Source organism: Bubalus kerabau, chromosome 10 (assembly GCF_029407905.1).
Source record: "Bubalus kerabau isolate K-KA32 ecotype Philippines breed swamp buffalo chromosome 10, PCC_UOA_SB_1v2, whole genome shotgun sequence".
NCBI lineage: Eukaryota > Metazoa > Chordata > Mammalia > Artiodactyla > Bovidae > Bubalus > Bubalus kerabau.
In genome coordinates this window covers 86,138,453-86,153,856 of record NC_073633.1, presented here as the reverse complement: position 1 = coordinate 86,153,856, position 15,404 = coordinate 86,138,453, and the positions used below count along the sequence as shown (strand labels likewise).

Below are 15,404 nucleotides of genomic sequence, written 5' to 3'. Positions count from 1 at the left end.
CTGAAACAGAGTCACTCTCTGCTCTAGCTGCCGGAAATCTGTGAGCCTCTATGGTCCTAAAGGATCTTTCGCGGTGCGCCTCTGACGACTTCCGGCGGCTCCTCTCGCGGGGATTGGCTGTTGGCGGCGTTGCGGGTAAGCTCGTGTGCGGCGGCGGAGTCGGCATCGGCTGCAGCGGGAGACTTTGGCGCGATGGTGAGAAAGGCCTAAGCGGCTCCCCGAACCCCCAACCCCCCCGGGGCGACCCCCGCCCATACATCTCCCCACCCCATCCAGCGCGGGCGTGCTGCTGCTCGGCCCTTCAGCTTGTGTGTGGGGCTACCCTTCTCCTTCCCGCCGCGGAGACACGGCCTGGCGCTAGGCCCCGTGTCCCGGGTCCGCCCCGCGGTTGCGCGCCCGCCTGCTGGCTCGGGCGAGGCATGCGTTGCGGAGGTTGCTCTTTCTTCCGACTGCTGCTTGGTAGAGGCAGGCATGGGGGTGCTTCCCTTTTCCTCCAAACGCCTCAGCCTACTATAGGAACAATGGCCGAGAGATGTTTGACAATTCCGTCCCGAAGCTGACAGACTGAATCTACTGCATCCCCCGTGTGGACCGGGAGGGAACATCTTTGCTTTGTAGCGTGCTTTTCCGACCATATACCCTTTTGTTTTTCTGGGCTCTGCCTTTTTTGGAAAAAATACATTTTCTCTCTTTTCTAAGACCTTTAGAGGCCGATTTGGTGTCCCCCACCCCCCAGCCATTCATCCTGTGCTTTTCTTTATTTATAGTGTTTTGGGTCTGGAAGCTGAAAAGATAGATTCAGCTCAGGGTCCACTTTCCTTAGAATCTGAGTGGAATGTGTGGGAAGGGTTGTTTTTTTGGCTTGTGTGTGGATTTTGTAATCTGCAAAAAGGAGATGCTCACGAGGATTCCAAAGAATCGTGGTTGCTTCCACACTTCAATTTTCGTTTTCTGGTTGCTGCAGATTAAGAAATCATGCAGCTATTGTTAACAAGGAACTTTTTCAGGTCGTAATTTTCTGGATTGAGATAGGTTAGTGTTTGACCCAACATAGTCTCCCAAGGAAGACTGGGAATTAGGAGATTGGATTTCCAGTTCCTGTCTTAACTAGCAGTGTGACCTTGAGCAAGTCATTTCACTTCGGAGTTTCCTTCTTTCTCTGCCTTTATTTGGTATTATTTTAAATGCTTAGATTAAAATCTGGGGATATGACAGCAGTTAATATGAACACCCCATTATCATTGAGCAGTTATCAGTTATAATTCTTTATCATTTCATGTAGAATTGAAAATTGAAATTTGTATTTAAAGTGAATACTGGTTCAAAAGTCTTAAATATTGGCTCAATTTCTTTTCTTTTATTCTTCCTTCCTTTCTTTTTTGGTAGTTTGAGAGATGTATTTAAAACTCAAGAAGCAATTGTATGTATTGTAGTATTTCTCTAACAGTAGAATGATTATTCTTAGGGTTCATGTTTGTGAGACTTTAAAAACAGATTAACTCTTCATTAGAGTGAATCATAACTGCTTGGTAAACAGAATAGGATATTATTAAGGTAATTCTGCATAACTTTTTTTTTCGTGATTTAGGTTTCAAAATGTTATTTTTCTATTGTGGCAGATATCAATAGATAGATAGATAGATATTCTTGTATGTACTTATATTTTTATTGCTTATTTATATATTACTGGTCATTCCCCTAAGAAAGAGTAACCTAAGGAATGCCGGACCAAATCTGTTCAGAAGAAGGAAAAATCTGATAATTTTGTTTACAGTTTTGTAAATTTAGTTATTCCTTGTTCCTAATTTTTAAGCTTTGCTTTGGGCAGTAAGTATTAAGAATAGTAAACTTAGTTCAGGTTCACTTTAAGGGTAAATATAAAAAGCAGCCATTGTATAGCCATTTTCATATCTTTACTCTTAAGTGAATTGGTCCTTTCTTTCTCATTAAAATAAGAAAATTAATGTAGTAGCAACTGGTCTGGCTAGTATGTGGGACAGGTCCTTTTACAGGAATGTTAGTATAGTTTCTATAAAATTATTTTCTTCTCAACATATGAGCCATTTAAACTATTGGTGGTTTTTAAATAACCAGTAGTCTAACATTCTGTTTTCTCTGACTTTTGATCACTATTTAAGAAAGGCCTTGGCTGTGTTCAGGTCTTTATAGGTGAGAATTACTTTTCATCTGTTGTCATCGAGTTCTGTCTCAGATCCTCTCAAACTTTTAATCAGAATGACTCACTTCTTGATGGAGAGGGAGGAGTATGAGAAATTCCTTTTTTATGTTGTGTTCAATGTTCTGTTTGGGCGGGGGCAGTGCTTATTCAGAAGCTCTACATATCAGCTATTTCAGCTGCAGTTTGTTGGTCATTAAAAAGTCTGATCATTTCAGAACGTTTGGTTCCTGTCCTTAAGAGGTTTGTTTGTTTTTTATTAAAAACTAGTACAGCAGAAGGGAAGAATATGTTGTTCAGTCGCTCAGTCGTGTCCAACTCTTTGGGACACCAGGCTTCCCTGTCCTTCACCATCTCCCGAAGATTATAAATAGTTTGATTTAGCATTGGGTTTACAGGGAGGTTACATCATATTTGAATTTAGTGAACTTTACACACCTGGCAAAAAAAACCAGAAGGGGTTATACTTTCAACAGACCAATGTTCTGAAGATATTTTTAGTTGTCACACATTGGGAGGAGGGCGTGGGAGTGCAGTATTTACTGGGAATAGGCTAGGAATACTGCCATCCTTCAATGCACAGGACAGCCTCTGCAACAAGGAATCTTCCAGCCCCTGATGCAATAGTGCCAGAGTTGAGAAAACCTGAAATAGACCCACGAACAAAAGCCTGCTCCCCATTGAGGGTGAGATGGAAGATGAAAGGATCTGCTGTTCTTTAGGCATATTCATATTTCCTGTGTCATCATCCTCTAGCTATTTTGTGATTCTAGTCCTTAAAAATACAATATTTTAGTATAACACAGCCCCTTATAGTGAGTCACCTACTGGGTGAATAATTAATGGATTTTCTAGGGTAACGTTTACTGTATATACAAATTTTATATTGCCAGTTTATCTTACACCTTTAATGTTTGAGTCTAATCTCTGGATAAGATGTGATTTCACCGTAGTGCTAAAGTTAGAAAAAACATAGATTGATAAAGTGCTTGTAATCATTATAATGTTCCTTTTTTTCTCCTTTCGTCAACCCATATCTGTTTTCATTAGGAACCTAATGGGATTAGAGTGACCAGTGGAGATAGAACACCTAAGCAGGTTTATAATCTGGCTGGGAAGAAAGGTGCAAAAGAGAAAAAAACAGTACAAGGTAGTTTATGCTGAGAATTTAACAGGCAGTAAGTGCAATAAGAGTTTGAGACAGCAGTTGTTAAGGACTGGGAGACGAAGAGACCTTAGAGAAAAGTTGTGAATCCAGTTTCTGGCTCTGCACTTGGGCAGAGGCATCAATATTGCAGAAAGAGCACTCTGATTAATAGTGTTTTAATAACCAACGAAAATTGTATGGTAATGGGGATTTTATCCCATACTATCAATTTCTCAAATACTGAGTTAGAAACTTATATTGATATCACTTTTCCCTCTGCAGTCTCACACCATCTTGCTGGTACAGCCTACCAAGAGGCCAGAAGGCAGAACTTACGCTGACTATGAATCTGTGAATGAGTGTATGGAAGGTGAGTTTAAACACTAATCAAGGGGTAGAAGTCATTGACTTTGTTTCTGGGGGTGGTGAGGGGATAGGGGCTGGAGGTGGGATGGGCTATAGAGGCTCTGGCCCCCACGCTAGCTGGCATCCACACCAGCTGGTCCACGCTTGCTCCCAGGGTGAGTGGTAAGTGCTGAGACTCTCAGGTGTCTTGAGTTTGTTTACCTGACATTCACTATTATGTTTACTTTTTAGAATCAAGCTCATATATATAGTGAGTTTCCCAGGCCTCTGCTTGTTTTGTAAATATTCTTTATTTGTTATGTGTTATTTTGTTACTGTGCTGTGTAAATATTTTACAGGTATCTCTTATATAGTCTAGTTAAACTCAATAGAGTTATTAAAACAGGCTTGAGAAACCTAATAGTGCCTACACAACCTAATGGTCAAACATGAAAAGCTAAGGTTACAGTCCATCAGAATGTTAAGAAATAAAACTTAGCTCAGTGAATAAAGGTAAATGGAACCAAATCAGTATAATTTATTGTATATTTGATAAGCTGGCACCACCCTGAAGGGAGGTATTAACCCTCAATAAACCGTTAGATGAGAGCACATAGATTGGATCATCACAAACTGGATTCATCCCATGTCCTTTCATTACATCATTAGATCATTACATCCAGTAAACCATTTGTGTACACCCTGCACCCTTTCTAGCAAATTGCACATGCTTCACCTCTTCCTGCAAAGATTTTATAGAAATATAAAATTTGGTGCTGGCATGTCCCTGGAATTGTTGATTATCTGAAGCTAATTGGATTAGGTTTAAAAATATCTTCTTAAAACCAATGGTGGGTAGACCTCCATGGGACAAAAAGCTACTCATAATCAGAGATGGCTCCTCAGATTCTATTCTAATCTTTAAAGACAAGCAAAGCTTTTTGTTCCTTCCTTTTCTCAAGTCCCTTCCTCTTCTGATAGCCTTACTTGCCATTAAGGTAGACTTCGTGCACACACTCTAGATTTTTGCTTTATCTATATTGATTATGTTTGGCCTTTGATTCTGCAATACTCTTTACTAACCTTTGCTGATTTTAGGGAAGCCTAACTTAAAAAAAAAATTAATACACTTAATTTCTAGAGCAGTTGTAGGCATAAAGAAAAATTGAACAGAAAGTACAGAGGGTTCACCTGTACTTCTCCCTACCCCCAGTTTCTCCTATTAATGACACCTTCCCTGGTAGTCCAGTCATTAAGACTGCTTCCAGTGCAGAGGGCCCAGGTTCCCCTGGTCAGGGAACTCAGGTCCTGTGTGCCACACACACCCCTCCCTGACCCGCCCCCCCAAAAATATGAGGTATGGTACATTTGTTACAGTTGATGAAGCAGAATACAGTCCATAGTTCATTTTGGGATTCATTTGAGGATTCATTTTTTGTGTTGTGCAGTGCTGTGGGTGTTGCCAAATGTGTAATGTCATGTATTCACCATTAAAGTATCTTACTGTAATATTGAGGATATTCTCATTGCCCTAAAATCCCATGTTCCCCTAGTCCTCCCTCTTCACCTCACTCCCTGCTACCTCCATTGCTTTGCTTTTTCCAGAATGTCATAGATTAGAATCATTGACATGTAGCTCTTTTCAGACCAGCTTCTTTCACTTAGCAATATGTTTAAGTTTCTTCCATGCCTTTTTGTGGCTTTCTAGCTCTTTTTTTCTTTTTAAATTAGAAATGGTGGTTTATTTTCCATTTTAAAAGTTAAAATGGAAGCACTGGAAGCAGTTCTCACACAGCGGTTGCCAAATTGTAATTTTCTTACTTTCTTATTTTTCTTTGTTATAGTAGTTAATATTTGTCTGGAATACAGAGCTTTCCCTCCCCTCATCCCTTTTTTAAAATTAATAGATTTAGTTTTTTAGAGTAGTTTTGGGTTTACAGGAAAATTGATTAGAAAGTACAGTTCTGTAGTAACCCCTGCTTCACCCCTCCCAGTTTTCCCAATTATTTACATCCTGTGTTAGTGTACATTTGTTAGAATTGTAGACTCTGTACTGATACGTTATTAACTAAAGTCTAGTTTGCATTAATGTTCACTCTTTGCTTTGAGCATTGTATGGATTTTGACATGTGCAACGACATGTGTCTAATATTTAGTACCCTGAAAATACCCTGTGCTCCACCTGCTCACCCATCTCTCCCCTAATCAGCAACCACTGATCTTTTTAATGTCTTTATAGTTTCATCTTTTCCGAAATATTGTATGGTTGAAATTATAGTATGTAGCCTTTTCAGGTCAGCTCTTTCACTTCAGTTCAGTTGCTCAGTCATGTTTGACTCTTTGTGACCCCATGGACTGCAGCATACCAGGCCTCCCTGTCCATCACCAACTCCTGGAGCCTACTCAAACTCATGTCCATCGCGTTAGTGATGCCATCCAACCATCTCATTCTCTGTTGTATGCTTTTAAGATGTCTCCATGTCTTTCGTGGCCTGGTAGCTCATTTCATTTTGTTGTTGAATAATACTCCATTGTATGGGTATAACACAGTTTGGTTATCCATCACCTGTTGAAGGATATCTTGGTTGCTTACGGGTTTTGTCAGTGAGTAAGCTGCTATGCACATTCCTGTGTAGGTTTTTGTGTGGACCTAAGCTTTCGGCTCCTTTGGGTAAGTACTGAGGAGTGTGATTGTCGGATCATACAGTAAGACTGTATTTAGCTTTGTAAGAAGCAGACAAGCTGTCTTCACATGGCTGTATCACTTGGCATTCCCTGCAGTGATGAATGAGAGTTCCTGAGGCAGCATTGGGTGTTGTCAGTGTTTTGGATTTTTTGCCATCCTAATAGAGGTATAACGATGCCTCATTTCAGTTTGCAATTTCCTCCCATCATGATGTTGAGCATCTTTTCATAATGTGTATTTTCCTCCTGTATATCTTCTCTGTTGAGGTGTCTGTTCACATCTTTTGCCTGTTTTTTGAGTTTTTTGTTTTCCCATTGTTGAGTTTTAGGAATTGTTTGCATATTTTTGATAATAGTTTTATCTCAGTGGTCCCCAACCATTTTGGTACCAGGAACCAGTCTCGTGGAAGACAGTTTTCCATGGACCGTCGGGGGTTGGGGGGCGGGGGTGTCTGTGTGTGGTTTGGGGATGATTTGAGGGCATTGCATTTATTGTGCACTTTATTTCTATTGTTACATCAGCTCTATCTCAAATCATCAGGCATTCGATCCCAGAGGTTGGGGCCCCTGTTTCATCAGATCTATGTTTTGCAAAGATTTTCTTCTAGTCTGTGGCTTGTGTTTTCACTTTCTTTGACAGTGTCCTCTGAAGTACAAAAGGCTTAAATTTTGATGAAGTCCAGCCTATCTAAGAAGCTTATCCAAAGTCACAGAGATTTGTGCCTACATTTTCTTCCAAGAGTTTTATAATTTTGACTTAGATTTAAGTTCCTGGGCCATTGTGAGTGACTGTTATGCATGGTGTGAGCGATCGAGTTTCTCCTTTTTCATATGAATGCACGGTTGTCCTAGCACCCTTTGTTGCTACTCTTTCTCTATTGATTGTCTTGGTATCCTTTTGGGAAAACAGTTGACCATAAATGTGAGGGTTTATTTGTGGACTCCTGTTTCTATTCCATTAATCTGTATGCCTGTCTTCATGAATAAGCAGTACCACCCTGTCTTGATTACAGTTTTGTAGTTTTGTGATGAGTTCTGGAATGAGGAAATGTGAGTCTTTCTTCCAACTTTGTTCTTTTTCAAGATTGTTGTGGCTGTCCTGGACCCCTGTATTTCTGTGTCAAGTTTAGGATCAGCTTGTCAGTTTCTACAGAAGTATCTCAGGTTTTGTCATGGATTGTTGAATCTAGATCATTTGGGGGAGTATTTAATATTAAGTCACCCAGTCCATGAACTTGAGATAGCATTCTGTTTAGTTAAATCTTTACTGTCGGTGACATTTTACAGTTTTCAGTGTGTCTTATGTCTCTTTTATTGAATTTATTTGTAAGAATTCTATTCTTTTTTGACGTTCATTTCATTTTCAGTGTTTTTATTGTTGGGGTATAGAAATATAATTGACTTTTGTATATTGATTTTACATCATGCAGTCTTACCACCTGGATTTATTAGTTCTAATAGTTTGTGTTTTGCAGTTTCCTTAAGGTATTCTGTATACCTTTATAGAGATAGGTACACTTCTTCCATTCCAGTGTGAATGCCAGTTATTTCTCTTCTTGCCAAATCACGCTTACTAGAGCCTCCAGTGCAATGTTGAACATGACACAAGTGACAGGAGCCAGTATTCTAGTCTGACTGGGAAAGCATTGTCTTTTGCCACTAAGTATGATGGTAGCTGTGGGTTAGGGCCACAGTGAATTAATTTTCCTGGTTTTTATTTCCTTTCCATTCACCCTTTCTATTCAGGAACTCATAAGTGATATTTCTGATCACAGTGTAGTGAACCAAGCTTTATTAAGATAGCTTTTGATAACTCTGTGGTTGACTATTACTTTTTATTAGGAAATTTATGAAATCAATTTGGAGGTACACAAAGACCTATATGAACAGGGTAGGACAAAGTATTGTGATATAAGCACATAACACTACTCATATCTAAAGTGCATACAATTGTAAGATCTTGGTTTTCCCCTCTCTTAGGTGTTTGTAAAATGTATGAAGAACATCTGAAGAGAATGAATCCCAACAGCCCCTCTATCACATATGATATCAGCCAGTTGTTTGATTTTATTGATGACCTGGCAGACCTCAGCTGCCTTGTGTAAGTATTAGCCACCATATCTCTTAAATTATGTTTTTACCTTGTTTGTTTGAGGTGATTTATGCTATTAGGAGCACACTCTGCATGACATAGATCTTTGTGTTTTACCTGTGATGTAGTAATTAATATTTCTGCTACACGTGGCTCATACATTGTCAACATAAAGCTGAAGGCACAAGAAAATCGTACGAATTTTGCTAATTGATGCAGTTAGGGTGCATCCGCCTTGAACCAAGAACTTTGTTGTTCCTAAACTAAATAATCTTTTACTTATTTTTTCCCCCAATTATATTCTTTATCCTAAAGCAATTAGCTTTAAATTAAAACTAAGATTATTCTGTTTTCAAGATTTTTTTAAATATACGTAGGACTGAAATAGAATTTAAATTCCACCTAATGTTGATCATGTATATTTTGGTATGTTAGAATGAGTTTGTTTGTATATTTGACACTTACCTTTTCTGTTCTCCGAGTTTTGTCAAGTTAAATTTTTTTCCCTAACATTATGCTTATTATAATTTATATCAGTAATTACTTATCACCACTGTTAACAAGGAGCATGTGAGTCTATAATACTTCATCTTCTCAGCATTGTTGGAGAGACCAAGTGTTAAGTACAGCAGATTTTACAGAGGAAAATGGAAGTACCCTATAATGAGAGCTTCAGCCACCAGGCATATTTATTATGTGTCAGATAGTATGCTACAAGAAAAAAATATTTTTCAGTGGTGAAAATCATGTAGGTCCTACTCTGAGGCACTTGGTGTTTCAGCACTGGAACCAAGCTTGGGCTTGCTGTCTCACAAAAGATCCGGGTGAAAATAAGCATTTCCTTGGAATTTTTGAGTTCAGTTTTCTTCACCTCTTCATTGTGTTTCAGTTATAATCATTTTACTTGGCTCACTCAGAGTATTTAAGTGATCCAGTTCTGGTCTTTAATGAAATGTGTTTATAACATGTGATAATTTTGTTATGATTATTTTGATATAAAAACTCAAAAAACTTTGAGGCCGATAGAGCTGTATATATGTCATGCTGTGTTGGTTTGTAATGTTTATAGTTGATCTGTTTATTGCCTGGCACACAGAAAGAGACACATACATGTTCATATAACATTTATTGAGTGCCAGTTATGTACCATATGTGTTCCAAGGCACTGAGGATTGCACAGTGAATAAATCAGTCTAAAATGAAGCCTGTGAAGCTGCGGAAGAATAAATGGAGGGTGAGGAGAGTAGAGGTAGATGAATTTGGTGGACCAACCCATTCAAAAGTATTGATACTTCTTATTTTTGGTAGATCAAATGAATGAGGACTGAGAATTGAAATTTGGTATAGCCCTGTGGAAGTCTTTGATGATTTCCAGAGCAGTTTTGGTAGAGAGAAGTGTAAGTGTGAAAGTATTAGCCGTTCAGTAGTGTCCAACTCTTTGCAGCCCCATGAGCTAGCTGTAGCCCATCAGGCTACATAGAATTCTCCAGGCAAGAGTACTGGAGTGGGTTGCCATTCCCTTCTCCGGAGGATCTTTCTGACCCAGGGATTGAACCCAGGTCTCTCTCATTACAGGCAGATTCTTTAGTGTCTGAGCCACCTAGGAAGCCCTAGAGTGACAGTAGTAAAATCTTTATATATTTCAGTGAGTTAGTAAGAAGAGAGGAATTGTAGGCTGCCAACACAGACAACTTTTTTGTAGAATTTGGCTCAAAGGGAGAGGAGGGAAATGGGGTTATAGCTAGAGAAAAAAATACTTTTTTTCCCCCTTTAATTTTGTTTTTAAGGTGAGAAAAATAATGGTATGTTGGCAGGCTAATGTGATGTAGTAGAGGGAGAAATTGATGGCTTTAGATAGGATCTTAGACAATCCATTAATAGTAAAGTAGGAAAGGCAGGCGGTGAGGTAGAAGCTTGGGGAGGTTTTCTAATGGCTGTAGTTGCTTCAGGAAAATAGAAAGGAGGACACCATTTGGAATTCAGGGTGAGGGAGGAAGTGTTGGAGGTTGTGAAAAGAGGTGAGGAATCTAGGAGGGTGAAGGGATTAAGGAATGTGATTTAAGAGGTACTTGATAGTGAATTAAAATAGTCATGTAGAAATTTTGTTTTCCTGCACTCGTAATCTGAAGAGTTGCAGTGAGTTTATAGATTATTTCTCACTGTAACAAAAGGACTTGAGTAAAAAGCCAAAATGTTCTGTAAAAGTAGAGAGCTTGTGCATTTTATTAAACCCCATTCTGACCTTACCATTCAGGGGAAGACTCTGATAATGGTGTAAAGCATTCCTGCTTTGGAGTTTGTTTCTCTTCAAAGATTGGATTGTAGCTCAGGGATGACCAGGAGGAGTGGGTGAGAGGGAGGGGATATATGTATACATACAGTGGACTCACTTTGTTGTGCAGCAGAAACTAACAACATTGTAAAGCAGTTAAACTCCACCCTCCCCCCCGCCCCCCCCCCCCAAAAAAAATGGATCATAGGTTTCTAGCTCAGTTGTTCACAGACAGTAAGAACTCTGGTCAGGAGTGTTTAAGCTTTTACTCCTTGCCTGAAGTCACTTAGCTAATAAATAAGTTGCTGTTTTGAGCTTTGGTTTCCTCCTTTATTAAAAAGGGATGATAATTGTATCTACTCACAGAGTTGTAAATGGGATTGAGTTTATTCAGATGCATGCCCAAAGCAATACCTAGGAGTTGGCAACTTCTTTGTAGGCTTCTCTGGTGGCTCAGATGGTAAAGAATCTGCCTGCAGTGCTGGAGATTCAGGTTTGATCCCCTAAAGAAGGAAATGGCTACCCACTCTAGTATTCTTGCCTGGAGAATCCCATGGACAGAGGAGCTTGGTGGGCTACAGTCCATGGGGTCGCAGAGTCAGACACGACTGAGTGATTAACACTTCTAACACTTAGAGGTATTTACTGTCATTTGTAGTTACATGTTTATAATTTTTTTTGCTGAGAACCTAAAAAATGATAGTGCTCATGGCCTTGAAACACTGTGATGTACTTTGTGTTTCAGCGATCTCTGCTTACTTATTATCTTCTTTTTTTATGCTATAGCTTTAGTTTTTTTACTCTAAAAAATGAATTTACTGCTTAACCAGCAGTTTAGCTGGTTGTAGTTGTTCAGTTGTAGGTCAGTGGAATATTTCTGTTTTTTTTCCTCTAAACACACCTTGAGTGAGTTGTCTATTAAGTGATGCATTGTACTCCAAAAACCCTGGAATCCTGTTGAGTTTCATTGCTGATGTTACTCTTTGTATACTCCAGACTCTTCTCAGCCTCTAGCATTGTTCATTAAAAAGCAAATCCTGAAATACTGGATGTATATAAAATTTTCCTTCTGTTAATGCTTTCCAGGGAAGAAATCTTTGTGGCAGCAACATATTTTTAAAGGTCTTTTTTTTTTTTAAGTTGATTCAAAGTAAATATAGTAAATCTAAAGTTTTTGTTAGTTTTTTAATCACTGAAGGAACCATAAGAATAGTTAACTATGTAGGAGAAAGAACACATGGTTTCTGGGCACACTTTGTCAAGAAGTAGATGTGTAACACACTGAGCATTTAACTTAAGATCTCTAGACCTCAGTTTCTTTTTCTGCTGTGAGATTGTACTAGATGATCTAAACTTCATATTGCATAAAATTCAACAGTTATGTAGTCATCTGTTTTACATTTTCATTATATTCATGTATGAACATGTGCACATCTGTGCCATTCTAGAACAGTTAACAATTTCCAGTTTTTAAAACATGACGGTATTTGACCATTGTAACTTTGCTTATTATCCTTCTGTTCCTCAGTTACCGAGCTGATACCCAGACATACCAGCCTTATAACAAAGATTGGATTAAAGAGAAGATCTACGTGCTCCTTCGTCGACAGGCCCAACAGGCTGGGAAATAGTTGAGTTTGCAAGCATTAGGGGGACGGGGGTGGGCTTGGAACACAGGTGTGTGCAGTGTGCTGTAGTGGAAATTTTGTATTATAGTTACCCTGTTTCCATTTTGGTATACCCTAGCCAGAATTGAATGTATTAGATAAAATGTGATGATCTTGTTCAATCTGAAAACCCCTTTGCCCCCCCCTTTTTTTTACTTAAACATTTTTATGATGATTTAGATGGAAGTTGGTTTTTGTCAGTTAACGTTGGTTCCAGTCCCTCAAACTGTTCATACTTGCTTTATAACATCCACTGTACTAATCCTCCTTCAAGTTGGGGCGGGGAGTGGAGGCGCAGTTTAGTTACGTCCTCAAGATAAAGTCTTGGTGAAAAACAAATAAATGTTCTTTAGTTATATTTTTCCCCCTGAGTGATTTTTTTTCCCCCTTTTTTTGTGTCTCTGATCTGAATTGGGTATTCTTGTAAGGCATTATCAGTTTCTAAACCAATAGCCTGCTACATGATGAAGTTGAAGAAAGCCCATATATGTGCTGAATATGTTTTCCTGTGGCTATATGAAGCTAAAGAGTTTTTACCTCATTTTTCATAGTTTTTCCCTCTTGTAAGTGAATCTCAATTGTATCTCCAAGGTTTATACCTACTCTTGATGCAAACATGATGAAACACTTTCTGGTGACATAGTTTATCTACAGCAGCAGCCAGGTTAATTCCTTAGCCTTGGTGAAGTCTGTGGACATTCCCTGATTCTGCTGGTATCACACTTCACCAATGGCTAACAGTAACTCCACACACTGTAAGATGGGCAGTTTTTTTGGAGGCTTCATGACTGGCCTTATATGCTTGTTTTATGCAGAATGAAATTATATATGTAGCTGTAGGTAATATTTCACTGTGAATCAGCCAATTTTAAAAAATGTTCTCACAGAAAAAGAAATAGATCCAAAAGTCAGTCAGATTGTCCTACTTTTCAGTTGGCCTATCTAGTATAGTTTTATTTCTCTAACAGATACGATCTTGGCTTCATTTTTTTTTTTTTTTTGAAAAATAGAACACATCTGGAGGGAGTGGGATCCCTTGAGTCTCTGATAAAATATGTATCTTAGTGTTGGACTTACAGAGGAAATAAGATTGTCTAAGGAATGTGAAAGAAAACATCTAGGTCCTAGATGTTGGGTGATGAGAGGAAAAAGAAGATGAACAGTATTTTGAATCATACTTTGTAAAGCTTAAGGAAGAATAGGACTGGAATAAACATGGGGAAATATACATTTAACCATTTCCATTATTACACAAAAGAGGAACAGAAGTAGGCTTTTTGCATTGTTAAGGTGGAATCTGTGATGAAACTTCTCAGTGGTTTGGTCGAGCTACAGCCACTGTTCCATGCTCTTACAGAGTTAGAGTACTGACTGTGTGGCCTTTCTCTAACTACAAGTCGAACAGGTTTGATTTCTGCTTATAGAGTGATGTTTTATATTGCCTAAAGGTGAAACATGGAGAAGGCAATGGCACCCCACTCCAGGACTCTTGCCTAGAAAATCCCATGGATGGAGGAGCCTGGTAGGCTGCAGTCCATGGGGCCACTACGAGTCGGACCCGAGTGAGCGACTTCACTTTCACTTTTCACTTTCATGCATTGGAGAAGGAAATGGCAACCCACTCCAGTGTTCTTGCCTGGAGAATCCCAGGGACGGGGGAGCCTGGTAGGCTGCTGTCTGTGGGGTCGCACAGAGTCTGACACAACTGAAGCGACTTAGCAGTAGCAGCAAAGGTAAAACATACCAGAAAAATTAACAAAGATCTTGATATTCTATAGTCCACCTTATTTTATATACCTGGAAATTTCTAAAATAGTTCTTGACAGTGCTGCTTGCTTCTATTTTTTGTTTGATCTAACACATCCCAGGATTAGAAAGGGGATATTTTAACAGTCTCACTCAACTTGTGTTTCTCTGGCTTAATATATTTCCAGCAACTCACTAAAATGCCTTGGGTATTTTTGGCATATATGTGTATGTATATGGCATGTTGGGATAGGTTGTATATCTTACTCCTGTTGTTTGGGTGAGAATGATGGGAAACTGTTTACTTTCAACAAGGGTGAGCAGACAGATTCTTTCTGTCCTAAAAGTAGACCAGTCTTTGGGTTGGAGGAAAGAGTGCAGGGCATTTCTTAGTGTGAAATCAGTTTCATATCAGTACGACCACTTCTTTATCAAATTGTTTTTATTAATTTTTAAGATTGGAATGAAAATCAGAGTTAATATATGAAGTGTTTAATAAACATTGCTACATTAATAGAGATACTTTTAGAATCAGATCAGATCAGATCAATCGCTCAGTCGTGTCCAACTCTTTGCGACCCCATGAATCGCAGCATGCCAGGCCTCCCTGTCCATCACCAACTCCCGGAGTTCACTCAGACTCACGTCCATCGAGTCAGTGATGCCATCCAGCCATCTCATCCTCTGTCGTCCCCTTCTCCTCCTGCCCCCAGTTCCTCCCAGCATCAGAGTCTTTTTTCCAATGAGTCAACTCTTCGCATGAGGTGGCCAAAGTACAGGAGTTTCAGCTTTAGCATCATTCCTTCCAAAGAAATCCCAGGGCTGATCTCCTTCAGAATGGACTGGTTAGATCTCCTTGTAGTCCAAGGGACTCTCAAGAGTCTTCTCCAATACCACAGTTCAAAAGCATCAATTCTTCGGCGCTCAGCCTTCTTCACAGTCCAACTCTCACATCCATACACGACCACTGGAAAACCCATAACCTTGACTAGACAGACCTTTGTTGGCAAAGTAATGTCTCTGCTTTTGAATATGCTATCTAGGTTGGTCATAACTTTCCTTCCAAGGAGTAAGCGTCTTTTAATTTCATGGCTGCAGTCACCGTCTGTAGTGATTTTGGAGCCCAGAAAAATAAAGTCTGACACTGTTTTCCACTGTTTCCCCAATAGGGACTATATATTTATATGTTAGTATGATCACCACTTAGGCATAGCATTTACTGCTTGGGAAACATTTTTATATGTATCTAATTTAATCATCATAGCAACCCTTTG

The 15,404-nt window shown here is 39.2% G+C and overlaps 1 protein-coding gene across 1 annotated transcript; it reads left to right on the top strand.

Annotated features, from left to right (window-relative positions):
* The first annotated feature begins 2 nt into the window (after window positions 1-2).
* ERH (ERH mRNA splicing and mitosis factor) lies at window positions 3-12,740 on the top strand. The gene is made up of 4 exons (XM_055538445.1): window positions 3-195; window positions 3,606-3,693; window positions 8,334-8,454; window positions 12,246-12,740. Exons 1-4 carry the CDS (start codon window positions 193-195, stop codon window positions 12,346-12,348), a joined length of 315 nt encoding a protein of 104 aa, XP_055394420.1. The 5' UTR covers window positions 3-192; the 3' UTR covers window positions 12,349-12,740.
* The last annotated feature ends 2,664 nt before the right edge of the window (window positions 12,741-15,404 follow it).